The following is a 25,551-nucleotide window of genomic DNA, read 5'->3' as shown; positions in this document are numbered from 1 at the left end:
CACTGGTCGCCATAAGGAAAATCGGAAGAACTCACATTACGAAAGTTTATTTTGTGCAATCACTCACATTGATTCGTACTCTGTAAATACACGTACATAATTAGCTTTCACGTAACTCAGAACTCAAAGCAATACTGTAAATACTGAATATTTAATGTTTATTCTTAACTAATTTTAATTAACTGCATTATTGTTTTGTACTAAAGGACATTAATGTTGCAAAAGTATTGGCATTGCCAGTTTAATTTGACGAATTGGGAGGGGAAGTAAAATCAGGAAATGTTTAATGGGCGGCGAAAATGACAGGGGGGGGGGAGAGGGGAGGGGGGAGGACTGTACCACCCCTCGCGTCATAGCGCTGTCGGTTGCTGAGGTTTTTCAAATGCATTTTCTCAGTGGGCTTTTAACAAATAACGAAAGGTAATGCACATTACATGATACAGTATTAAGTTCTACCATGATGAAATAATCACCTAAAAATATCAGTTTCTGTTTATGATTAATCTACGCTCGCAACCCCTAACAAAGTTTGGTGCCTTCCTCATTTTTGACAGGAGCAAATATTGGACGTTTTGTTTGTCTGTTTGTGTTTGATTTGCCGGATGAGAGTCTCATCTATTGTGTCAAAGACAGTAAATAAAACAATAAAATACCCTCGATGAAACCATAAATATAGATGTGTCCTAGTTTTATTGCGAAACATTGTTAAAAGTCAAGAAGTTATAAATCTCTCGACTTTTGGAAGTGATTCAATAAAAAAGGATTACAAGCAGACATGAACCTGGTACGAACAATAATTCAAACAAAAATTCAAGCTCTTGGACAAACTTGCAAAAGCATCAAAGGGGCGTTGTTCTTATCTCAATGTTCGACGGTGCCAGCCCTGGTACCCAAGTTTTATATCTCTTTGCTATGTGCCTAAGAGATTAGCCAGATACATAATCAAACTTCCAACGATTTTACAGAAATATGATTTAACATGTTGTAAAATCTAAGGCTGCTCATAGGCCTCCTCGCTAAGCGCCCGTTCAGGTTGCAACTCGGCGGTGCTGGTCTGGATGTGAAATCTGCCGGTGTCTTGGCCAAAAAACAAAGACGGTCGAATGATGGGACTTTTCTCAGTACGATAGACAACCCTGGGCCTTACCGATCAAACGCCGGGAGGAAAGGGCATCGAGTTGACTCTGTTTCTGCCTCCACAATTGATTGGAAATCACTTGGATCTGAAAGTCTGAGACTGGGAGAAGCCTTACGTTACCAGAAGACGTCTACCAATCTTAAAGCCTTCGATTTTGCCTCTTTTTGTTTTTGTTTTGAGAAACAATTGAAGTAAAATTAGATTATCTCAACTTGTTGGACCGTTGAAGTGGAGGTTATTCGGCTGATTTATCATGGGGACATCATGGCTCGCCATCGCGGGGTTTGTGGCCCTGCTGATGTGTTCCTGCTGTGGTAAGTTCCTTTTTTTTCATTCAAAAAAATAATACTGGTTTAACCCTAAAGGAGCCGGGTTATTTTGACCATGTCACAGCCGGGGAGGGGGGGGCCCTCAAATCTCAGCCATCGAGTGACGAAAAATTATGCAACTCGGTGCATATATTGAACAACTTAATATGAACATACCCAAGAAATATCACGACTAGAGGTTCAAGGGTTTCGGAATTATGGCTAATTAATTATTCATATGCACCAATCGTAATTCTGCTTTGTGTACACTATATATATTATGGAAATTCTTGTAATTTTGGTATCAAAAGATGAGCAAGACTCGAAGCTAAAAAAATCAGGAAAGCTCCAGTCGGGAAAACAGTTTTTTTTGCAAGGGTTTGCGGAAAAAGTTGAGGCGGGGGGGGGGGGGCGCCGATTCCACGGATTCCTTCCAAAATCGGGAAGGGTGAATACAATCATGCCAACTTCCCCCTCCCCCAAATAAAAAGAAATGTAAAAAAGGTAGGCCTAAAACTGCGGCAGGTGTATATGATTTCAAAAATCACCTCGACCGTTTTGATGTGTATGTTGCGAAGCAAGGGGGCTATCGCCTGTCAGTCGGACGGTCGGTGGGCTTGTCTGGCTGTGTGTCTGTTGCTATTGCAGCTGCTATAGTCCTTCCGATGCAAATTAATTTTCAAAGAAAATATACAAAAACCGGTCATCTAGGCTATTAATTTGTGTATTTCTTCTTTATCAAAGAAACAAACGTTTCCTTTTGGATAATTTTCCGAAACGCCATGAGAAGAACTCAATTTCCTCTCTGGATTTTTATTCTTCAGGAAACGGAACTCTTCAAACAATTGTAAATCAATTCTGGCCCGGGGTCAATGCTGCAATGTAAATCACAAGTGCGGTGTATTTCAGCCAGCTACAAAGAATACGTATCTGTAATACCGCCAAGTTTTCAAATTGACTCACATTAATTAAAGGGAAAATACAACATTTGCAAACATCAAAAAATAAAACTACCTAATCATTTTGAAATACCTTGCTGGACTGTTAGTGAATGACAGTGTAAATCATCCTTTAAATCATGGCACCTGGTATACTGTCATTTTCAAGAAAAGTGGTATTTTTGTATCAATTTCCAACGCTGATCGGCCGATCAGCGTTGGAAAAAAAATGCCTTTTTTCAAATACTGGCCCCAATTGACCATCGCACTTGTTTGCAATCGATTACACACCTATGAACGGGTACAAGCCAGCTAGACTGGTTCCCTGACCTTACAATTCGCCAATGTATGTAAACTGCTCTGTTTCTTCGTATATGGAGTCAGGGAACCAGACTACAGGAAAATGATTGTTTTTCTTGGTTTTTATAGCATTTTCGAACCCAAAACCTCAAAAAAGTCAGTGTAACTATATATATTTGCTATATATTTCCAACCCCCCAATTCCATCCATTTCTGAAAATTACAGCAAAAGCAAATGATGTACATGTATATTCCCTTTAAGGGGGAAAAATATTTATTTTTTTGTCGTAAAAAAGACGGGCAAGATAATAAAATTAATAAAAATTTACGATTCAGCTATGGGTTTGCAATAAGTAAAACACGCAACTTTATTGCATAATTACGTTTCGTAACATTGCATAGACAATATTTACAGTTACTGACAGTTAATTTACAGTGGAGTAACGAAATTCTTCCGTAAATCCGGGGTCCCTCGTAAAAATTCACCTTTGATCCCAGTGTTTACACGTGAAGCTTTCTATCAATAGATGTAATCGACAAGTAAACAGCTCAGTACATTGACTATTTTTCTTGCTTCACTGCGAAACAGTAATAGGCGGTGTTTTTTTTCTGCAGCTATGGATCATGATTATTCAGCTAGTTCGATGTTTATTCATAAGAAAATAACAAGACGTCACAGCTATCGCTCAATCATAATATATGCACTTACGATAAAGCATTTCGTCTAGCCACAGTGGCCTAGTGGATAGTGAAATGAACTGGATCGTAAGATTTGTGATCCGAATCTATGCCCATTTCATGTTTCATCAAGTTATTTTTTTTGGGTTGAGATAAGTTGAATTGAAGGGAAACTTTGAACACTACGAAAACCTAGGTATCTTTCATTCACACAGCGTGATAAATATTCATGTTAGGGTGCGTGATGTGATTGGTTAAAATACGGTGTATGCTGCAAACCCCCCCCCCTCCAAAAAAAAAACCAAACAGTAGAGCTAGAGGTTCAAAAATGCCTGTTCTCGAAGGGGCTATAATAATGACTTGAAAAGATGGTGCGGTGAGTTCCTCCAGGCGTGGATCCAGGGAAATACCACCAAATGATATCTTGAGCAATTATTGCCTCATTTCGTTTTCTGAGAAGCGCATAGTCTCCTAGATAGTAGAAGGAAGTTCAGTGACCCAAGGGGACTGTGCATAATGATCAAACTTGGCAATAGGGAACGTGGATATTATTTTGCTCTCCAGGAGTACTTTATAAAGATTGTCATTCCAACCATGTAAGTTTTGATTTCAATTATCAAAGATAATGAGCATCGAGGTGAAAGTTTCAAGTTTGGCGAAAAGAGTCACGAGAACGATCACGATCGTTTTGAACAAACTTAATGGCCAAATTGTTTTGCCTGTCGGGATATAAAAGGGACTGCTCTTCTTTCAAGAGGTCGCCACCGTCTATTCATAGAGGGCGCAATGCCTTTATTATCTGATGGTGGATAACCATTGAGGGCGCTCTACAACCACGTGAATCGAAAGCGGGTGTTTACGAAAAACTTGTTTAATTAAAAATGTGTCATTTGTATTAATTTGTTCATCTCTCCCTTGTTTTGTGTGATTTGTGCAGTTCAACTTGGGCTTGCCAGTGTGACTGCAGCACCAGCATCTGTTACCACACCACGTAAGTAATACTCGTACTCGTTCTAGTATTAGATTTGGAAAGAAATTTATTATCAGCCTGTTCTAGCCCCATAAATGTGGCCTATTTACTGGACTGCCTCCGTAAACATAGGCCACACATGACATGTACAAATATCGTGTCGACTTTGCCAAATTTTGATTTTCACATTTAGGCTTACTTTGTAGATTTTCTTTTGCTTTAGAAACATTCTCACCCTCTATATAGGCTAATCAGAAAGTGCTGCCTTTTTCAGATGTTTAATTTTTGTGAAATTTCATGTTGAAATTTTGATACGCAAACGTGTGCAAATGTATCTGGAAATTTAAAAAAAAATGGACATCTGAAAAAGGCAGCACTTTCTGATTAGCCTATATAGAGGGTGAGAATGCTTCTAAAGCAAAAAAGACGTAAAAAGTAAGCCTAAATGTGAAAATCAAAATTTGGCAAAGTCGACACGTTTTTTGTACATGTGGATGTGTGGCCTATGTTTACGGAGGCAGTCCAGTAAATAGGCCACATTTATGGGGCTAAGCCTGTTCATGCTGACTGCTGTTTTCAAATTTGACACAACCATTGACGGCACAATTGCAGATTGTCCCATAATGTGACGGTAATATTGGACTACCTCCATTGTTAAGGCAACGGAGCCGAAAATCCACTCGAAATTGCATTTATTTTGTCACTTTATACTCACACAATCATGCCGTCTACAACTGCTTAATAATAATATCGACAAAACATTAAATTCGGCACCTTCAGAGGTCTAGTTATCTTGTAATTTCGAGTTGAATTCGGACGACTTTTACAGCTTCATGAAAGAGTCGTGTTGCATGACCTCATGGGTTGTGATAAATCGCGCCCTCACTAGCTTGCATCAAATTTTGACAATGTGCATTTGTACGGCAGCTGTTGCCTGTCATTCAGTTTTGGCCAAAAGTGAATGTATTAGATTAAATTGTTATAATATGCTGTTTTACACAGAACCAACCGATTGGAATTGTGATTTTGAGCAAAACATCTGCAGCTACAGCCAGGCAAGCGGCGATGACTTTGATTGGACCAGAGACTCTGGGGGCACGGCTTCGCAGAACACGGGACCCGGCATCGACCACACCAAGGGGGACGGTAGGTGCCACTGAATGTCATTCAATTGGGGTCTGGGCATGGACGCCTGAGGGCGCTGTCCAACTCTTAATCCTAATTTGGATCGTATTGGCTTTTTTATTGGAATGATCAAACAACTTTATATTTATAAGGCCAAGTAAAAAAAATCAACATGTTTCTCAACCCGCCTGCTCCTTTTTTCCACCCAACTCCTTTTAAAAAATAGTTCATTTATTTACAATATGTTTTGCAGAATGTTGTCAGTTTATTGTATTTCATTTGTTTTCAACAAAATTGTTACATGTAGAAAGGATGACGGCTCCTTTTATCACAATTTTTGTATCAACAAAAGAGTCAAGAAAATGGAAGAACCCACTCGCCATCTTGGAAAATCTGTCATCTTTTGGGAAAAAGGACGGCTTCCTTCATTTTTCAATTGGCCCAGATGAGAAACTTATCATTTTACTCGGCCTAACTTGATACCCTTGGCGAGAGAACCAAATTATACTTTATATACTTGACTTATTTTTTCCTCTTCGAGTATTTCAAGAGGGTGCCAATAAAATTATATTTTATATACTTAAGATATTTTTTCCTCTACGAGCATTTGAACAGGGTGTCAAGCAATTGTCCAAACTGTACTGCGTTTTCTTTGCTGTTTTCTCATTAGCCACCGGTTACTACATGTACATTGAGACCTCCAGTCCGCGTGTCCAAGGCGACAAGGCCCGTTTTGAGAGCGACATTATCCCAGCTGTCACCAGCCAGAGAATGTGCGTCACCTTCTGGTACCACATGTACGGCGATCACATCCGGGATTTAAACATCTACCTCAAGACCGGCTCAGGGCTGGGTACCGCGGTCTGGACTAGGTCCGGAACCAGACTGAACCAGTGGTTTCGCGGGGACTTCAGCACCGCGCCGAGCGCAGATTTTCAGGTGAGTTACTTGGGCAAGATTACCATATGCGGAGTTCACTAATTTTCCTCTGTATTGACTAACAAGCCCCCAGATAGCAATTTCATGTCATCAAAGTCAATTTGAGCAGTGAGAAAATACAAGCATTTTCTTAGAAAACACTTAGAATTTTTCAGTCCAATCTCATAGGGTTTGTACACAGGGTGTTGAGTGAACTTTGATATGGAAATCTTTCCGTTACTTGTAGTGTCGGTTGACTTATTCTTGGTCTCATACAAGTGCTCCTCCTGAAGGGGGTACATAGTTTCAATCTGGTCAGTCACAAGCAATCGCAAGTCAGTCACAAATCAAGCACAAGTCAATCATAAGTTAATCACAAGTCAATCATAAGGGCAAAATCTCTATTGAAGCCAATCATAACGCAATCACAAATCAAGCACCAGTCAAATCACAAGTCAGTCACAAGTCAAATCACAAGTCAGTCACAAGTCAAATCACAAGTCAATTACCAGACAATCACAAGTCAAATCATAACTCAATCACAAATCAAGCACTAGTCAAAACACAAGTCAGTCACAAGTTAAATCACAAGTCAATCACCAGACAATCACAAGTCAATCATAACTCAATCACAAATGATTGAAGATAGCCGAACTCTTAGGCGAATAGTCGCTCATGATATACCCCTATTTCCTTATTCCCCATTTCATCCAGGTTGTTTTTGAAGGAGTCGTGGGCTCCAGTTTCCAGGGCGACATTGCCATTGACGACATCGTGGTGACTACCGGCGAATGCCCGTGTGAGTAGCCAAAATGGTAGCAGGCGATTTTATCTGAAATTGCAAGGAAAGTGAAAAAAGTTCGACCCTTTTTATATCAGACTTGCATTTAAGAGACGCAAACAAATCAAATGATTCCTAATAAAATTTGAATGAAGGTTGACTTTTGAAACTTCTGGAAGTGAGTTCACATGCATGTTACCGAAAGAGTGACTGTTACAGTTTTTTTTGGAATGACTGCACATCTGGTAAACGGCAAATGAATACATTAAGTTCAGCTGTCCGAACTGAAAGCTTTTTGGGTTGACTGAGGTTGTTCCTCATATTTATTGGCCTGCCACAACTCTAAAGTGCCAGTCTGACTCCAATGTTATGTATTAATTGATGAAAATTACAATGTGCAGTCTGAAATTCCTTTAAAAATGTGACTATTTTTGCTGTTTTTTTTTAATAGTGCGAGACTTCTGTGAGTTTCAGGACTCTCATCTGTGTGGTTATCTTCAAGATACTACGGACGATTTTGATTGGCTGCAGAACAACGGAGCGACGCCGACTGCCAATACCGGGCCGTCGCTGGATGTGTCTTACGATACAACCTACGGTATGTATTGATCAGCAATAGCTACCTTCTTTAGACTAATTCAAGTTTTAAATTTTGTTTTTACTTACTCTTTCAAAATGTGTCTTGCACTCCGGTGCTAAATGTTACTGTTCTGGTAGAAGGGCAAATTCTAGTTTGTCATAAAATTTTCCAGAAATTTTTACAATTTACAAGATAGATACAGTCTCGATTAAGTCAAACTTTAAGGGAATGGGCTCAAATTTTGAGTTAAGCAGAGTTTTGGGTTTTGAGATTTCCTTTTCAACAACAGTTGACAGGAATAAGTTTTGACTTTGAGTTAGAAGGGTTTTGGAGTTAGCAGATTTTAACACATCGAGATTTCACCGCATGAAATGAAAACCTTTTCTCGTAAACCTCTCTGAGTCAAATTCCGCCATTATATGAAAACGGTCTGTTTCTCTCCTGTATAGGTAAATACATGTACGTGGAGGCTACAGGACAATCAGCAGGGTCCGTGGCCAGGCTCATGACCCCTCTAGTGCCTGCCAGCCCTGGCGTCAGTCGTTACTGCTGGTACTTCTCCTATCATATGTACGGCGATCAGATGGGCACGCTAAATGTCAATGTGAGTGACATGTTTGGAAAATCTTTAGTGCTGTGCGTCTTTGAATAATTTAGTATTCAATTATTTGAACTGGATTTGATCGAATATTAAAATATTCGAACATTGACTTTGAGTTAAATAATTTGTATGTGTTGTATTTTTGTTTGTTTGAGATAGCTGACTTGCCGATTGATATTTAACAGATGTTAAAGATGGAAATTAGGGCTAATGTTCTCACGAAAGCTCTCAAATCGTGCGTTTAACCAGTTTGCATTGGAGGACGTAATAACATGCACTGGCTGTTTTATACACAGGCACTGCTGACGGGTTAAAAGGTCAAGATTGCCTCGACTTGCCTCCGGGTGACATCTTAATATGCTAGTCCCTTGTGCCTTTTGTACACACACACACAAAGTCTGTGAAGTCTGTGGAGGTAGACCGTGTGTTGATCTTGAATTGGCTGTTGTGCACGGCCTATTTTTTGACAATTTACGCTCCAGTGCACACCATGGAGTATTGAAACATATGAGGTTCGGAAAGAAATATCATACAAACACTGTTGAAATGACTCTTGTGAATCAGTCTGCGTTTGGGTGTATATCAGAAGTTGGCTGGAAAAATTTTGTCTTTTGAGAAAATCGAAACTTTCGGCAAAAAAAATCCCGGCGCAAAGTGGTTAAACTGGCTGTCCACAAAACGTGACAAACAAAACAACTTACTTTGTCGGAATACAGTTACATCAAAGATGTCTATCATCATCTTCTGAAGACAGCGCACATATTTTTTTGAATATTCTATTTGGTAAAATGCTATTCATATATTCGATGGATGATCGATTATACGGATATTCGGATACACTTGGCACAGCCCTAACATCTTTTTGAATCCCCCCCCCCAGTTGAACACCACATCCGTCCAGCAAACCCTGTGGACCCGCAGCAGTAACCTAGGCAACCTGTGGTCCGTTGGTAACGTACAGGTGACCTCCACCCTCCCCTACCAGCTCGCATTTGAAGGAATTGTGGGTACAGGAGACAGGAGTGACATTGCCATTGACGACGTCGGGTTTTACTTAGGAAGCTGCCCATATCAGGGTAAGCAAGAAAGCGGAAAAGACTTTTTTTTGGCTGGAAATTTCTGGTTTTGACGAATATTTTTGATACTCAACTACTTTGAATTCTGAAAAATCCAACACAGTTACGCAGCGTTCGATGGATTAGGAATGTGCTGTACTTTACTTGATGGAACTTTATTTCCAAGTGTTTATTATATTAAAGAGAATTAAAATTATGGATTTCAGTTAAAGACAGTCAGGAAAGATGGCCCCCGAATCAGGATATTGAATTCTGAATTTTTCTTTGGCTTGGTCCATAATCAGTAACATTCCGCTAACAAATTATAAACCTCAAGTGTATAACTGCACAATCAAAATTGTACCTCTTTCTTATGTCGCCTTATTCCCCCCCCAGAAAATTGCGATTTTGAGACGAACACATGTCTGTGGACGAACGATGTAACAGCGGACAATTTTGATTGGTTGAGACTCAGCGGCTCAACGGCCAGCAGCTACACAGGGCCGGCCGTCGACCACACTACTTCGGGCCAAAACGGTGAGTGCACATTTCCATTGTTGGATTTTACCTAGCCTTTCATTTCTTTGGTCCCAGGTTCAACTCCAGTTGAAGTCACAACGTGCACTCGTCAAAACTGGTACTCTGGTTCTAACACGCATGATTGCTGGTTCCTTTCACAGGATTCTACATGTATACGGAGACCAGTTCCCCGCGGGTACAGGGCGACCGCGCCATCTTCAAGAGCCCCGAGATCGTCCCCGGTGCCAACGACCCGCCGATATGCTTCACGTTCTGGTACCACATGTTTGGCGTGGACATCGGCGCGTTGACCATTTCCGTGGTGACGGAGCCCAATACCGCAAACGAGCTCGCCACCATGAATTGGCTGGTGAACGGTCAGCAGAGTACCGATGAGTACAATTGGCTGAACGGGCAGTTTGACGTGTCTGAGACGTTACCGTTTCAGATCGTCTTTGAGGGGGTTGTCGGAGCCAGTTACCAGGGTGACATCGCTATCGATGACATCGAGCTTGTTGATGGAAACTGTGATAGTAAGTACAGCTGTTCTTGGCGAGAGGGAATTAGGGTTAATACTCCCCCCCCCCAAAAAATTACATGTTTAAAGAATTTGCTAAAGTTCAGCAAAACTCACTCGACAATTTCTTAAAAGTCTGAAAACTAAACCACAGAGCTTGCACTTCCACCACCCGATTCGTTAAATGTTCTTTACTTGATTAATACTCCCCCCCCCAATTATTATTACATGTTTAAAGAATTTGCTAAAGTTCAGCAAAACTCACTCGACGATTTCTTAAAAGTCAGAAAAATAAACCACAGAGCTTGCACTTCCACCACCCGATTTGTTAAATGTTTTTATATGTCCTGCAGTCTTTCCAAACAATTCTCAGCAAGACATTCTTCTCAACCCATATAACCAAAACAATTGTCTGGTATCCTGAATTTACCTGGGAATTTACAATTGTCAAACTACCATCTTGCAGAAGTAATTTTTAAAATTAAAATTCCTGCCAGTAATTGTTTGCTTGTTTTTTTGCAGCTATTCCACGTTCGGCTGATCCCTACCTCTACGTCAACAACTGCACATGTGACTTCGAAGCCTTTCTCTGTTCCTGGTCTCAGGAGTCAGCCGACGTCTTTGATTGGACGCTGACCACAACATCCACACCCTCGTCGGGTACCGGGCCGACCGGCGACCACACTGGAGGTGATATATTACAATAGTTTATTTGATAGTTTACAATTATTGACTGCTGTGATGGGGGACATGGCATTTTCAAGTAACATCAAATATTCAAATATTCCAATGCCATATAAATATTATTTGAATATTCATTTATTCACTCGTTCTTATCAGGGAGTTACTACGCCTGCATTGCCAAATTCCTCTTCAAATCAGTCAATATTCGAATGACCTTTGAATATTATTTGCATATTAAATTATTCACTCGTCTGTATCAGGTGGTTACTTTGCCTTCATTGCCAAATTCCTCTTCAAATCAATCAATATTCAAATATTCGAATGACATTAGAATATTATTTGAATATTCATTTATTCACTCGTCTGTATCAGGTGGTTACTACGCCTTCATTGCCAAATTCCTCTTCAAATCAATCAATATTCAAATATTCGAATGACATTTGAATATTATCTGAATATTCAATTATTCACTCGTCTGTATCAGGTGGTTACTACGCCTACATCGAGACCTCATCGCCCCGCGTCCTGGGTGACACCGCCCGCCTCATCTCCAGCGACCTTTACCCTACGACCCCTGGGTCAGCCTGCTTGGAGTTCTGGTACCACATGTTCGGTGGTGGGATGGGAACCTTGACCCTCTACACTTCTACTCCGAGCGGTCGGGTGGCCTTCTGGAGTCTCTCCGGCTCCCAGGAAAATGCCTGGAAGCTTGCCAGGGTAACAGTGTCATCGCCCGTCCAATTCAACGTGAGTTGTTTTCTAGAGTTTGGTCCGGATCCAGAAGAAATACACGCATGGAATGTTCTCTTAAATATGTGAGGCGTTCTGGCAAAATGAGACAGAACTGGGCAGAGGTCAAAATGAGGGTTTGCAGGTATTAGGAAAGAGAATAAAATTCTCCTTACAATACAGTTTGTTGCACTTCAATCGGACCCGTTGACCATTTATGGCTGTTTAAAGTTCACATTTATTGACATGTCAATACAAGTAAAATACTGTGTAAAAGGCCTTTAAACTTTTGAATTTTTCATTTATGAAAATGAATACCAATTGTTTTTCCTTAAAAGTACTTTTATTCCACTTTTAACATACTTTAGTAGACAAAGATCTGAAAAATTGAGAAAACCACCCCATTCGTGTTTTGCATTTTTGTTCCACTACGACCTATGTCCGTCTTATTTTTGCCAGAAAACCTCACATATCGAGGTTTTGTGATTGTTTTGTTTTGCAGCAGACCAAGTCGGCAATAGCTCACGAGCATATCAACCCATTCTTAATTTGAGGCGCCTGTATTTTTTTAAACCCTACTGGCTCGTTCCTACCTCTGGATATAATCTTGAAATTCTTCCGTTTTTGGTTACAGATTGTTGCTGAAGGAGTTGTAGGTACAAACTATCAAAGTGATATTGCCATCGATGATATACTCTACAAGCTCGGAGCTTGTCCACCAATCAGTGAGTCCAAACATATTTTTGACGAAAACTTTTTCAATTTTAAAGAATTTTCTTCCATTTCAGACTTTTATTCCAGTCGCGCAGAACCAAGTTATTCTAAAGATTTGACTTAAAAGCACAAAAGGTGCTTCATTAATATTCCCCTTCCAATTTTTCAACCAATCAGGAACGTGCACGTTCGAAATCGACAGCTGTGATTGGACGCAGGAGACCAGCACGGATGATTTTGATTGGACAAGAGTTCAGGCCTCGGCGGCCTCGCATTCCTCCAGCCAGCTTGTCGACAAAACAACTGGCACGTCAAATGGTATGGTCGATTTTTTTATAAAACTTATTACAGATTTACTATTGTATGAAGGCACTCAGTATACATACTTGCTAAGACCAGCAATGTTTGAGTAATCGTTGATTATTGTTATAATATTTTTGGTTAAATATGTAAATGATGTGTTGACAAACTTGTTGGAACATGTTTTGTGTGTTTTAGGTTATCTAATGTACCTCAATCCTTCGCTCGGGCAAAACCAAGACCGAGCCATCATGTACTCTGGCTACTACCAACCGTCCGCGATCGGAGAATGCCTGAAATTCTGGTACCACATGCACGGTGCTGGCGTCGGTACCCTGCGAGTCTACACATACATCAATGGAGCCCTGGGACCGGTGCTGTACGAGAAGTCAGGGGACCAGGATGACGTGTGGCGGTACGTCACAGTGACGCTGATGAATTCTACGTATGAATTCAGGGTGAGTTTGCTTGCTAGTTGGCGGATATGGGCTCTGTGCACAAGTATCTGCTTAATATGGTAAGAAAGGGAGTGTTGGGGTAGACCACTGTGAGAGACAGTTGCACGTCTTGCTGACGATGCCTGATGCTCACGCGAAGACACTATGGAGTTGTGCATACTTTGCACTATACACGTGCGAGCCAGTATACGCGCGCACGTTCTGTTCTGTCCATGGGGCTCTCAAAACTTGTCAAAGAGCCCCCTCTAATGTTTGCTCATAGAGCCCATGGACTACGTCGCATCTGGTAACAAAACTAATTGTTGTGGTCACTTTCATCCTGCTCATCTTCCATTTTTTTTTTAGGCTGCCATCGAAGGTACGCTGGGTACCGGCCAAACCGGTGACCTAGTCCTGGACGATGTGGATATAAAAGTCGGACCGTGCAATCCCCCTGGTAAATATTTCAACCTAGAATTTGCCAATCATGTCATGAATATTCAAAAGCAATGAGTATTGCAGTATTCAATGGTTAATAATTTTTCAACTAACTTGTTGGGTTAGGAAATGTGTAATTAATAATATTGATCGAGGCTTGTTGGACTAATTTTGTGCAAAACCAAGACTTGAATACAAGACCTCTAAACTGGCATTCTTCAACTTTTCTTTCAAATAGACCGCAAAGGGGAAAATAACCAGGCTCAATTTTAGCAATATTTGGCTAAGTATGTGCAATGTACTAATTTCCAACTTATATGGGTTTTTCATTATATTATTTGTTTTTATTAATGTTTACCATGATTTTGATGTTTTTAACATTGTAAAATATCATGCAATTAACACTTTGGGTCACGATGTGATAATGTGAATAAATAAATGTACCATTCCATACCATGCTAATAAATGAACTGAAGCAGTTTTTTTTTTACCTGCGACCTCCGGAACACCACACCAGTACTGTACCAACTGAGCGATATGTTGGCTTTTTGCCAAATTGTCAATGTCTTTGTTCATGTTTACTAAAGATGAACCCTAACATTTTCACAAACATTCCTTTTTTCCCTCTTAATCTCTAGGTTTTTGTGACTTTGAGTCCGACATGTGTGGCTGGGTGAACGAAGTGGCCCAAGATGATTTTGATTTTGTTAGGACGCGCGGAGCCGACGCCTCCTCCCTGGCCCCGCCCATTGACCACACCTTCTCCAGTGATCTCGGTAAGTCAAATTACAATCCCTAATAAGTTAATAACCCATTATTTAGTCCCTCAACTGCCCAAAACCACCCTGCCTGTAACTCCTTGTAATAATAATGTGAAGCTCAATTTACAACAATTATTACCCCTGTTCATCGTGCCATGAGACAACTTTTGTTAACACATTGATTTCTTGATCACAATAATCAATAAATCGAACATTTGGTTTGCAGGATATTACATGCTGATCGAGACGGCCACTATCCCATCTGGCAGGAAGGCGTGGCTGAACAGTGAGCATTTCAGCCCCACCCCTATCGGTGCCAGCTGCTTCACGTTCTGGCTCTACATGTTCGGCAGTGGTAAGGATTTATCTAGTAATATCTGGGAAATGCTGCGGACAACAGACCTAAGACCTAATGACGTAATGGCTTTGTTTACATATGCGCTTTCCTGTGGCAGTGAAGTCGAGACGCCAGACGAAAACCCAGTGAAAACCCAGGAAGTTTGCATAAAGAAACACTAGGGCAAACCCCTTCTCTTACCGATAAGTGTTACTGGATTCCTTTATGTACATAACAAAGCGCACGGGACCTGCGGCTTTACGTCCCATCTGAAAGACGAATCAATAATGGTTAAGTGTCTTGCTTAAGGACACAAGTGTCAAGACCGGGACTCGAACCCACACTCTGTTGATCAGAAACACCAGAGCTTGAGTCCGGTGCTCTTAAATGCTCGGCCATGACACTCCATATAAACACTGGCCTGATGGGCCATATTGGCTTGTGACAGACTTGACTTTACTTCCTTAAGAAGACCTATTTACAGAAATTGTCCTTATTTCTTGATTCGCTGGTTCACAGGAGTTGGCACAATGAATGTCTACGTCAGAGATACAGCATCGGGGACCATGCAGCTACTGCACACAGAGTCCGGCGATCGCGGTAACCTCTGGCATGAGGTATCCATCACGGTCACCAGCAGTGCCGAGTACCAGGTCTATCTGGAGGGTATAGAGGGAAGCAACGCGACTACCTCGACGATGGCCGTGGACGATACGCGGCTGGCTAACGGCGCTTGTATGAGTAAGTGGAATATTTTCAACATTGTGGTTTTCATTTTTTGATAATAAAACCAAGGGTTCTTAAAAGTGCACATGCACTCTAGCTGCAGTTTGTAAAAATATATGGTTAATACAGCCTAGGATCCAGAGGGGTGCAGAATGAAAAACAACCCTCCCCCCTCCCCCGGCACTGACTAAGATTTTCTCAAATAAGGCCATTTTTCACTTGAGAGAGAGAGCCCTTCTGACCCCAGCATCCCCCCCCCCCCCTGCAGTAATCTCTGGATCCACCCCTGTAATAAGCCGTACAATCATATAGTTTAAAAGAATTCAGAACAAAAAAATTCAATTTCAGATATATGAATTTTGGTCAAACATTAACCAAACCACCCTTACCTTATTTGCATACAGTTCCCACCCAGTTCGACTGCGACTTTGAGAACGACATCTGTAACTACACCCAAGCATCAGACGATGATTTTGATTGGTTGAGGTCCAGCTTCTCCACGCCGTCCATTGACACTGGTCCATCCATCGATCACACCACGGGAACTGGTGAGTTCCAAGTTCTTTCAAAAGAACAGGGCTGATCAGGTTGTATGCACGCACTCCAGGCTTCTTTGGATCAATACGGTTGCCAAAATGCGCGCAGGCCTTGTTTTTATAAATGCATGTGATAGGTGCTCAAACGTAGTTCCCCCTCTAAAAAGGCTTTTGTTTGCTGAATGAGTGTATCAAACTCAGTCATGTTGGAGAAACAATGAGTCTTTCTGTCATAGGGTTATTGCAACCCTAACCCTGCTTATTGTTGTCCTATCCAAGACTTTATTCAAAAGTGGTCAACATTTTCTGCCAAAATGGGAAACTGCTTTCCAAGTAAACCTCTTCAACTTCTACTCAGGCGCTGGCTTCTACGTCTTCCTCGAGACCTCGTCGCCTCGTGTCGCCGGCGAAAAAGCGCGTCTGGAGAGCGCCCTCGTGCCACGGACGGCGGAGAACTGCCTGGAGTTCTGGTACCACATGTGGGGTGACGACGTGGACACGCTGAGCGTATACGCAAGGCCAGACGGCGCTGGCATTGGAGCGCCGATCTGGACGCGAGTGGGAACCAGGGACAATCAGTGGTATCTGGGACGTGTGGCCCTTACCATGGCAACATCATACAAGGTAAGCAATATATTTTCCACGCTGAGCAAAAATCTGTGCTTAAACAAAACAGCTTCATAAAATTGGCCTGTAGCCGGTGTTCGACTTGTGTTCGACTTGTGTGCCGTGGTACATGGGTTCGAATCCTGACAGGAACATTGTGCTTGTGCGCTTGGGCAAGGCACTTTACTACGATGCCCTCTCTCCACCCAGGTGTAGTAACTGGGTACCTGGTAGGGAGAAATTCCTTCAATGCTTGAGCGCCGTAATGGCAGCCGTGCTAAAGCCAGGGTAATAATAGAGTGCTAAGAGCGTCAATTTGTGACAAACATGAGTGCTATACAAGAAGCCAATATTATTATTATTATTAAAACATACGTTGATTTTTTACATTGCATTGATGACGACAAACATTTTCTGCATGATTTTTCAGTATGTCTTTGAGGGCGTTGTTGGGACAAGCTACCTGAGTGACATTGCACTGGATGACATCAGAGTGTACGCTGGACCCTGCGAAGGTAAGAACTTGGTTTTCCTTCTTCAATTTTTCCAAGACGTTGGAAATGTATTTTAAAAAGCTCTTCGTAATATTGTTGCTTGGCTGCTATGATTTCATTGGCCTAGAGCAGTCACATGTTTTTAGCTTACAGTTCAACGTGGACAATCAGTCAGGTTGACGTAGCGGTACTTTCCTCGCCTTCCACTGCTGTGTCCCAGGTTTGATTTCTCCCTGGGCCAATATGTAGATTGGGTTTTTCAGTCCCTACCTGATTCCGTGGGTTTGCCTAAGAATATTCTTCTGGGGTTTTCCTCCACGTCTAAAACTGTAATTTCTTCACATTGTCTTCTCTTTACTGGGCCCCATGGGAGACCAGTGGATTCCACTGAATGGGCTACCCAGTTAAAATAATAAATGAAATAAAAATGAAAATACCAATTTTAAAAGTAATTTGAAAAGAGGCAGCCATTTTTGATCGGGTACTTTTCCCACCTTTGCAGTTCCCAACCTGTGTGAGTTCGAGGAACCAGACTTGTGTGGATACACCTCAGACCTGACCGCCAATTTTAACTGGACATGGAATGCAGACAGAACCCCTACACTGCTGACAGGACCCAGTATAGATGTGTCTTACGGCTCCGCTAATGGTATGTCGGTCATTCTATCAATTTAGAGTCCAAAGTTACGACATGTTTCCTTGTCCCTGTTACCTTGGTACTTTGTCCTTTGCTATCCGCTCCGTTCACAAGTACCCCCTCACCGGCAAAGAAAGTACAGTTGGGGGTGACCGATCGACGCCATCTTGCCTGACTGCAATATTTTGCCGCGAAGCACAGCCACTGCGTGTACATACTATAAATCCCCTGGTGTACGTGCGTCACACACAAGGAACGGTGCGCGTCAGCCAGCGAAATGTATGTGTCCCGCCCATGGGACTCGGTTGCTAGGTAAAAGGGCGCCCTCTTTTGTTGGCGCACGGAACCCATCCAGGTATCATTAAGAATGATTTCAATCTATTGATATTTCGTTGGGTAGGTAGTTTGCTATTCATAATCACTCTTGGAGGACGACTGCATTAAGGAGTGCATCAGAATTACAAAATCATAGACGTCAGATGTAACAGGGCCGGAAGAAAAAAAAAGTGGAGGCAAGTTTATATAAAAACCTGTGTGGAAACTACTGCAGGATTTGGAGAAAGAGCTATGAAAAGGGTGTGTATATAAGGAAAGTAATTTACATATATTTACCTATATTTACTTATATTTGCATGTATTTGCATCTATTTGCATCCAGGTCATTACATGTACACTGAGGCAACCAATCAGCGTCCAGGTGACGTCGCCAGATTAATCTCTCCGCCTTTCGTCCCGGAACAGAGCACTCGGACCGCCTGCTGGAGGTTCTACTATCACATGTTTGGTGACCAGATGGGGACGCTACGTGTGAAGGTATGAATAATGCATGAATTATCTCGTGAATAATTCATAGCTAATTTGCATCAAGCTGAATAATTGTTTTGTTTTATTCAAGCAGGTAACAATGTAAGATGGAAGGGCTGATAAGAGTATATGGCCATGCAAAATCACTCTAGGTTGCTCAGAGTTGCGTTTCCAATGCTCTTCAACAAATGTGACTTTTTTCTATTCATAAATTGTCAATTTGTATGTAGTATTCCAACCCAAAAGCCTCCTTTTTATCTTTTTTTGGACATCTGCAACTTTAAAAAAAAAAGGGTTTTGTGTTGGGGAGTGGAAAAATATTCTGTCATTTCATGCCACTGAAACTGGAGATAAACACTGACCTTGGCTCGTGACTGACCGTACTATTTTTATGTAACAGGTAAACGGCGACCCGACCACACTGTGGTCAATGAGCAGTAACTTCGGTGACCAGTGGTTTCTGGGCGAGGTTGAATACACCAGTCAGACTGTTTATCAGATGGTCTTTGAAGGAGAGATCGGCAGCGGCGATCGCAGCGACATGGCCATCGATCAGATCTCCAAGCTGGCTGGACCCTGCCCTGTCCAAGGCAAGAAACATGTCAAAGATTTTGCAATAATACATCTTTGGCATTGGTTAACTTTAGGATCAGTAGTCATTCTTATTTTGTATTCAAATTGTTTATCTTTTTTTTTACCTAAAAGTGGCTTAAAAAAACAGGATCGAAATTGTCATGAAAAATTAATTTCAGTTGTTCTGTTGACAGGATAGATGGTTTTAACAGGATTTTTGCTCTGCATTTTTTTAGAAGAATTTAAACTCAATATTTAACATCCAGTTTAAAGTTAAGAACAATCCTAGCTTTTAGTGAAAGGTCAAGCAAGGCTCTGTCTAAATAGAATGCATTTTAGGAATATTCACTGAATTATACAATAAATCAAAGCTGACCCTACAAAAAAGCTGATTTTGACACATTCTTAGAAGTGAATTCTCTTTGTTGGAAAATATTTTGAGTGTCCTGTTGTGGTGTTTACAGGAAGTTGTGATTTTGAGCGAGACACATGCACGTGGATCAACAGCCAGGCCGACGTGTTTGACTGGGTTCGATTGAACAGCGACACGGCCAGTCAGTACACAGGCCCCAGCTCTGACCACACTTGTGGAGTATCGGGGTCTTGCTCACCAGGTCAGTAAAATTGAATTTTTTTTTCTCTTAAAATCTCAATTTGTATGTTTTGTTTTATCGAAGAAAAATACATGTACTTTAGTACAATTTTGGGCATCTTTAACCCTCAGAAAAAGGGAATTCATATTGCGCACAACTGCGTTGCGAGAGCCGAATTGGTGAAGAAATAATTCAATAACTAAACATTGGTGGATATTTTCTTTGATGTCTCAGGCCAAAAAAAAATAGTTCTGCTCCCGGTTTCCCTACCTACCCTATTCCGACAGCCCCTACCCTATTTTTTATGTGGGAAAAATGAGAAAAAAAATCAGCTAAAGCCATCAATTTGTACCTTTTACCTTTGACTACACACAGACAGCTCCATATGATCGTACACAAATAAAAATTGCAAAAAAAAATAAATAAAAATTACCTACCTACCTACCTACCTACCCAATGTTTAAATGCCATTTAATCAGAAGCAGAATTATTTTTTGGGCCTCATCCAAAAGTGAATAACTTTTCTATTTCTACATGTTCTAGGAATGTAGCAATGGAAAAAAAATGTGTTTTTCAAAGTGAAACTTGAAATTAGCATGGGGAACGTATCTTTAACTCTCACTTTGTTAAACATTGCATTAAGAAGAAACAGTTGCATTCAGAAGACAAGTTCTTTTAGAACTTAAAGCAGGACTGTTCTTATCAGAACTAAAACTACTTAGCAAAAGTTAATAATAAGCAGGACAAGTTCTTATCAACTAAATATCTACTGAGCGATAGTAGTTATTACCACATGGTGTTACCGCAAACCGAAACGATAAGAAGAGTCCTGTCCACATACGTCTCTCTTTCTCTCCACAGGATTCTTCCTCTACATCGAGACCTCCTCCCCCCGCGTTGCCGGTGACTACGCTCGTCTCAGCAGCAGCTTCTTAACCCCCAACCAAGACTTCTGCATGACCTTCTGGTATCACATGTACGGCGCTGACATCGGCGAGCTCTTTGTGCTTAAGACGGTGTCGTCCCTGGAGACCGTGGTGTGGTTTCTGTCCGGCCAGCAGAGCTCCAACTCGACGGATTGGAAGTACGGCCAGATTGGGGTGACGGACACTATCCCCTTCCAGGTACTTTTTTAAAAGTTTTTATTGTCCTTTGCCACTGAAGATCTGGATCATATGGGATGCGATCAAGCTAAATGAGTCGTTTGTCGGGAATTTGTATTTGGAGATTCAGGCCAAAATAGGCCACTTCATCACATCACTTCATCACATCTCTTGGTGTTCCGACTTCCATAATTTTTTAACTAAAGATGGTATGAGCATGCGTTTTTCACAGCAGTGATGCTGAGATTGTGCTCTTTTTAAATCTGTAATATTTTTTTTTTTGACCAGGGTCGACAAACGACTCAATTTTTTGTATACCCAATTGCAGATAGCCCTTATTTTCATTTTACTGAACCACTATCATGTGACTTTCCATGTGACATACGTGATATTCCGTGATATTAATTTTCTCATCAGATGATGTTCGAGGGTGTCGTAGGCAAATCCTTTGCGGGCGACATCGCAATCGATGACGTCCTGTTCCTTCCTGGACTGTGCAATGGTATGTCATACTTCCATTTGCCTTATTTTGTCTCAGTTCCTTAATACTCAGGATTACCCAGAAAGAGATAAGCAATCACTGCAAACAGGATTGCTCAAGGACACAAGAACCCTGTCTTCCAGGCTGGGCTCGAACCCACCGGCTGTAAATTTAGTTCTCATATTTTAAAAAATGTTTTCTGAACAGCTGTCTTATCAGTCACTGACTCGGCCCACTAAAACCTCAATGTCATTTTAGAAGCTTGTGGCAAAGTAGATTGCTTAGGGACACTAACACCCTGGTTCAAACCTTCCACCTGTAACTCTTTTTTTATATTATATTTTTATTGTGGAAATCTGTCTCAGTCACTGCTGACCCATTCAATTAAATGCCACAGGAACTCCTTGTGGTAAAATAGATTGCTTAGGGACACAAACACCCTGGTGCATTAGTTGGAATCGAATCTACTGCCTGAAACTGCTGACGAAAGCACCCTGAATCCGAGTTCCCACGCTGGATTCAAACCCGCCAGCTATAACTCCAGTTTTCACATTTTCCTTCTTTTAAATTTTTTTTTTTTACAGCTTTCCCATCAACAGCTGACCCGGCCCAGTATGGCTTCAATGCCTCCTGTGACTTTGAGGCGTCAATCTGCTCTTGGCAACAAGCCAGGGACGACGGATTTGATTGGTCGCGCTACCAGGGAAGCACGCCCTCTGTTGACACGGGACCAAGCGGCGACCACACAACTGGTTCTGGTGAATGTTCATCCTAATTCTTGGCTTAAAAATTAATTTTTTGGAGGGGGAGAGGGGCACATAACATGCCTGAACTTATTTGCATGTGTATCACTAATTTTCATCTGAAATTGCAAGAGTAGGTTTCCTAGGTTACCACATCTACATTCTTGTTTGACTCGGGCCTTTTCCGTTTCCTAGGATACTACATCTACACAGAAGCATCTTCTCCCCGTGTTGCTTTGGAGAGAGCCCGCATCACCACGCGCCCCCTGACACCCACAAGTCTTCTCGGCAACTGCCTCTCGTTTTGGTATCACATGACCGGAAGCACCATGGGAACGCTCAACTTGTTCATGACGTCGCTGGCGAACGGCACGGACACCGCGCTGTGGTCCAAAACGGGAGAGCAAGATGGTGATTGGCTGCCGGCTCAGAGAACGATTCGCAGCGACCAAGATTTCACCGTGAGTGATCACAAGACTAACTTCTGCAAAAAAAACTAGATCAAGTTTATAAAATAAACTCACAATGGAAAAAAAAGAAGAACTTTCTGTGAAACGTTTTGTCTGTTCTTGTCGACAGATAACTTTTGAGGGAATTATCGGTTCCAGTTACGAAAGTGACATTGCTCTTGATGATATCGTATATACTCAGGGTTCGTGCCCGCCACCGCGTAAGTACCCACGACAACATCCTTTACATCTGTGATTATCTGTGATTATCTGTGATTATCTGTGACTCTCGATGATCAAAAGTAGGCGTTTGTATTTTGTTCAGTTTAGAATGTTCATTTATTGAAAGAAAAAGTACTTTCTGCCATCTTTTTTCCAGGTCAGTGCGACTTTGAGCTGGATTTCTGCGAGTGGTCGCAGGTAGCGACCATCGATGATTTTGATTGGACGAGACCGAGGGGCATTGATATACACCCAGGTCAGACAGGCACTAGGCTGCCAGACAAAACAACGGGAACTTCCACAGGTAGGTAAACTAGACCGGACGAATTAAGGACAGATCAGGTTTTCTGCTGTCTTACGGGTTTTAGCCAAAATGTCAAGACAATTTCCAACAAAAATGTTTTTCTTTTGTATTTTTTTTACATTTTAGCTTTGATTATCAAAATGTCAGTTGAGAAGCTGACTGACTGTAGTAATTTTTGTTGGTTGCCCCTATCCCATCTTGGTTATAACTTGCTCAACCTGTTTGATAGTTGAGTTTTTTTAAAGTTTGTTTAAGCGTATATTGTCAAAATAAATGATAGTTTAAGATCATGGGGGAGTGTGGCCAAAGTGGTTGGGGTTTGTGATTTGCGATCGGAGAGTCAGGGGTTCAAATCCAGTTGCTGGGCATAATGTTGTGTCCTCGGGCAGGCCACATCACCCCACTTGCCTCTCTCCACACAGAAGTATAAATGGGTACCGGCATTAGCTGGGGAGTAACCTGTGATGGACCAGCATCCCATCCAGGGGGAATGGAAATATTCTCGGTTGTTTCGTGCCACTGAAACCAGAGAAAAATGCCGGCCTGATGGGCTATATAGGCTCGTGACGGACTTGAATTTATTAATAAAAATGACACTTTTCCTAATTGCTACATAACTTCCCCTCCCCAGGTCATTTTGTATATCTTGACGAGACCTCTCAGCAAGCGGGCAACACCGCCGTTCTGATCAACCCTCACTTCCCGGCGATTCCCGACGGCGAGTGCCTACAGTTCTGGTACTACGTCCACGGGACCGGTGTAGGCTCCCTGGAGGTCTTCCAGTATTTCCCCAACACGACGAGTCTGGGAGCCAGGCTGTGGGGGAAAAACGGGGACCAGGGGGACCTATGGCGGCTGGGAAGGGTGACTCTTCAGGCTAACTCTCCATTTTTGGTAAGCACAGAATTGTGCTTAGCATAAAAAATATTACTTAGTAAAAAAACGGGTACCAGTCAACATGTCATGCAATGTATATTACTTATGACTGGCTCCCAGTATTTTTGTGGTGTATGAATTTGCTCAGCACTAAATTCTGCTTAGCAGGGAGTAACAGGAAGAGCGGTTTTGGGCGGTACAGCGACTATAAGCAAAGCTCAATTGTTGTTCTATACAGGCTGCATTCGTGGGCACCGTGGGCAGTACCGGTCAAGGCGACGTGGCCATCGATGACGTCGAAGTGACCATCGGTTCTTGTCCGCTAGCCGGCTACTGTGACTTTGAAGACGGCTTCTGCTCCTGGACCAACGAGGCCACACTGGACGACCTGGACTTCGTGAGAGGCAGTGGTTCCACGGATAGCTTGGAGACAGGACCTTCGTTTGACCACACCAAAGGAACAACGGACGGTACAAATTTTCCTGGGTTTAAGATTTTGCCAATGGACTCAAACTTGAGAATTGAGTCCGAGCTCTTTGTAAATATAATAATGATAGTGGGTATTTATAAAGCGCATGTATCCACCAGGACTGGTGCTCAAGGCGCTACATCATTATTCCCCCTGCTCATTGGGCACATGAATCATTCCAAATACCATCTCAGCTCCGTGGGGAGTATACAGCTCGATGCTGCCTGTTAGGCGCAAGCTAATTCAATCACAATAACCATCTCTGCCCTCACAGGTACCCATTTACTCCTGGGTGGGGAGAAGCAATGAGTGACAAAGTGCCTTGCCCAAGGGCACAAGCACCATGACCCCAGGCTGGACTCGAACAACCTGCAGCTTTACCCACAGACCACGAATCCAATGCCCTTAACTACAAGGCCACAGCACTCCAAAATATGTGCACGTGTCCCGCGGAGTTGAGGATTAAAAATTTACCAGTATATATAACCCCATGGGTAATTCCATGAGAAAGTAGACACAGCTGAAAAGTGGAAAATTTATGAAATCTGTAGCACTACTAGCACTACAACCTCAAATGTGGTATCAAATGAAAGGGGACAACAAGACCTTTCTTTTTATTTGTGGTTTTCCAGTGAGCTGGAATATGGTTAAGTGTTTTTTTTGGTAAAATCTTTTTTTCCCCTCTGAAATGATGGATTTCAAGTAGTCAATTTGGCACCATGTTTTTACATGCAAAGTGCAAGTTTTATTGTGAGGCAGAGCAAAAGGTTCAAAAGATGCGCGGAAAAAACTGAGCAGAACAAAAAGCATTTTAGACATTCTCACTTCTAGGCCATCAGCCTCGGTCCAAAATTTTGGCCACCGGTATCAAATGAGGGGAATAATCATCATAGCGATTTTTGGCAAGGGATACACCTCCAGAATTGGAAGATATGTGATAGCTTTGCAGCGGTGGCAGCTTTTTGGGTGTTATCACCCTTTTGTTGAAAATGTCCATCAAAATGCTTGTTACCACTCTAGGGGCGGTATACTTTGCGCATGTACACGATAATAATTTATGCCCTGATTTGATACTGACCAAACCCCCAGGCTGATGGCCTATTCATG

General features: G+C 41.9%; 2 protein-coding genes across 2 annotated transcripts in view; both read left to right on the top strand.

The window, feature by feature from the left end:
- Nucleotides 1–1,027: 1,027 nt before the first annotated feature.
- Nucleotides 1,028–25,538, top strand: LOC119725390 (MAM and LDL-receptor class A domain-containing protein 1-like). The gene is made up of 35 exons (XM_038196795.1): nt 1,028–1,452; nt 4,300–4,353; nt 5,335–5,478; nt 6,128–6,396; nt 7,090–7,174; nt 7,608–7,754; nt 8,186–8,340; nt 9,218–9,413; nt 9,789–9,929; nt 10,073–10,444; nt 10,951–11,118; nt 11,597–11,859; nt 12,476–12,566; nt 12,733–12,873; nt 13,054–13,313; nt 13,659–13,749; nt 14,369–14,506; nt 14,718–14,846; nt 15,348–15,569; nt 15,959–16,102; nt 16,449–16,714; nt 17,127–17,211; nt 17,693–17,839; nt 18,486–18,640; nt 19,032–19,221; nt 19,669–19,818; nt 20,659–20,921; nt 21,318–21,402; nt 21,966–22,139; nt 22,320–22,585; nt 22,704–22,794; nt 22,953–23,099; nt 23,731–23,993; nt 24,214–24,445; nt 25,534–25,538. Exons 1-35 carry the CDS (start codon nt 1,392–1,394, stop codon nt 25,536–25,538), a joined length of 5,790 nt encoding a protein of 1,929 aa, XP_038052723.1. The 5' UTR covers nt 1,028–1,391.
- Nucleotides 23,730–25,551, top strand: part of LOC119725639 (MAM and LDL-receptor class A domain-containing protein 1-like) — an 89,109-nt gene continuing 87,287 nt past the window's right edge. The window contains exons 1-2 of the mRNA XM_038197118.1: nt 23,730–23,993; nt 24,214–24,445. The gene's annotated coding sequence lies outside the window, so the exon portion shown is untranslated. The remainder of the gene's footprint in view (nt 23,994–24,213; nt 24,446–25,551) is intronic.

This window comes from Patiria miniata, unplaced genomic scaffold (assembly GCF_015706575.1).
Source record: "Patiria miniata isolate m_02_andy unplaced genomic scaffold, ASM1570657v1 HiC_scaffold_19, whole genome shotgun sequence".
NCBI classification, from domain to species: Eukaryota; Metazoa; Echinodermata; class Asteroidea; order Valvatida; family Asterinidae; genus Patiria; species Patiria miniata.
The sequence above is the reverse complement of the archived record's forward strand: the minus strand, read 5'-3'. Positions and strand labels throughout refer to the sequence as shown.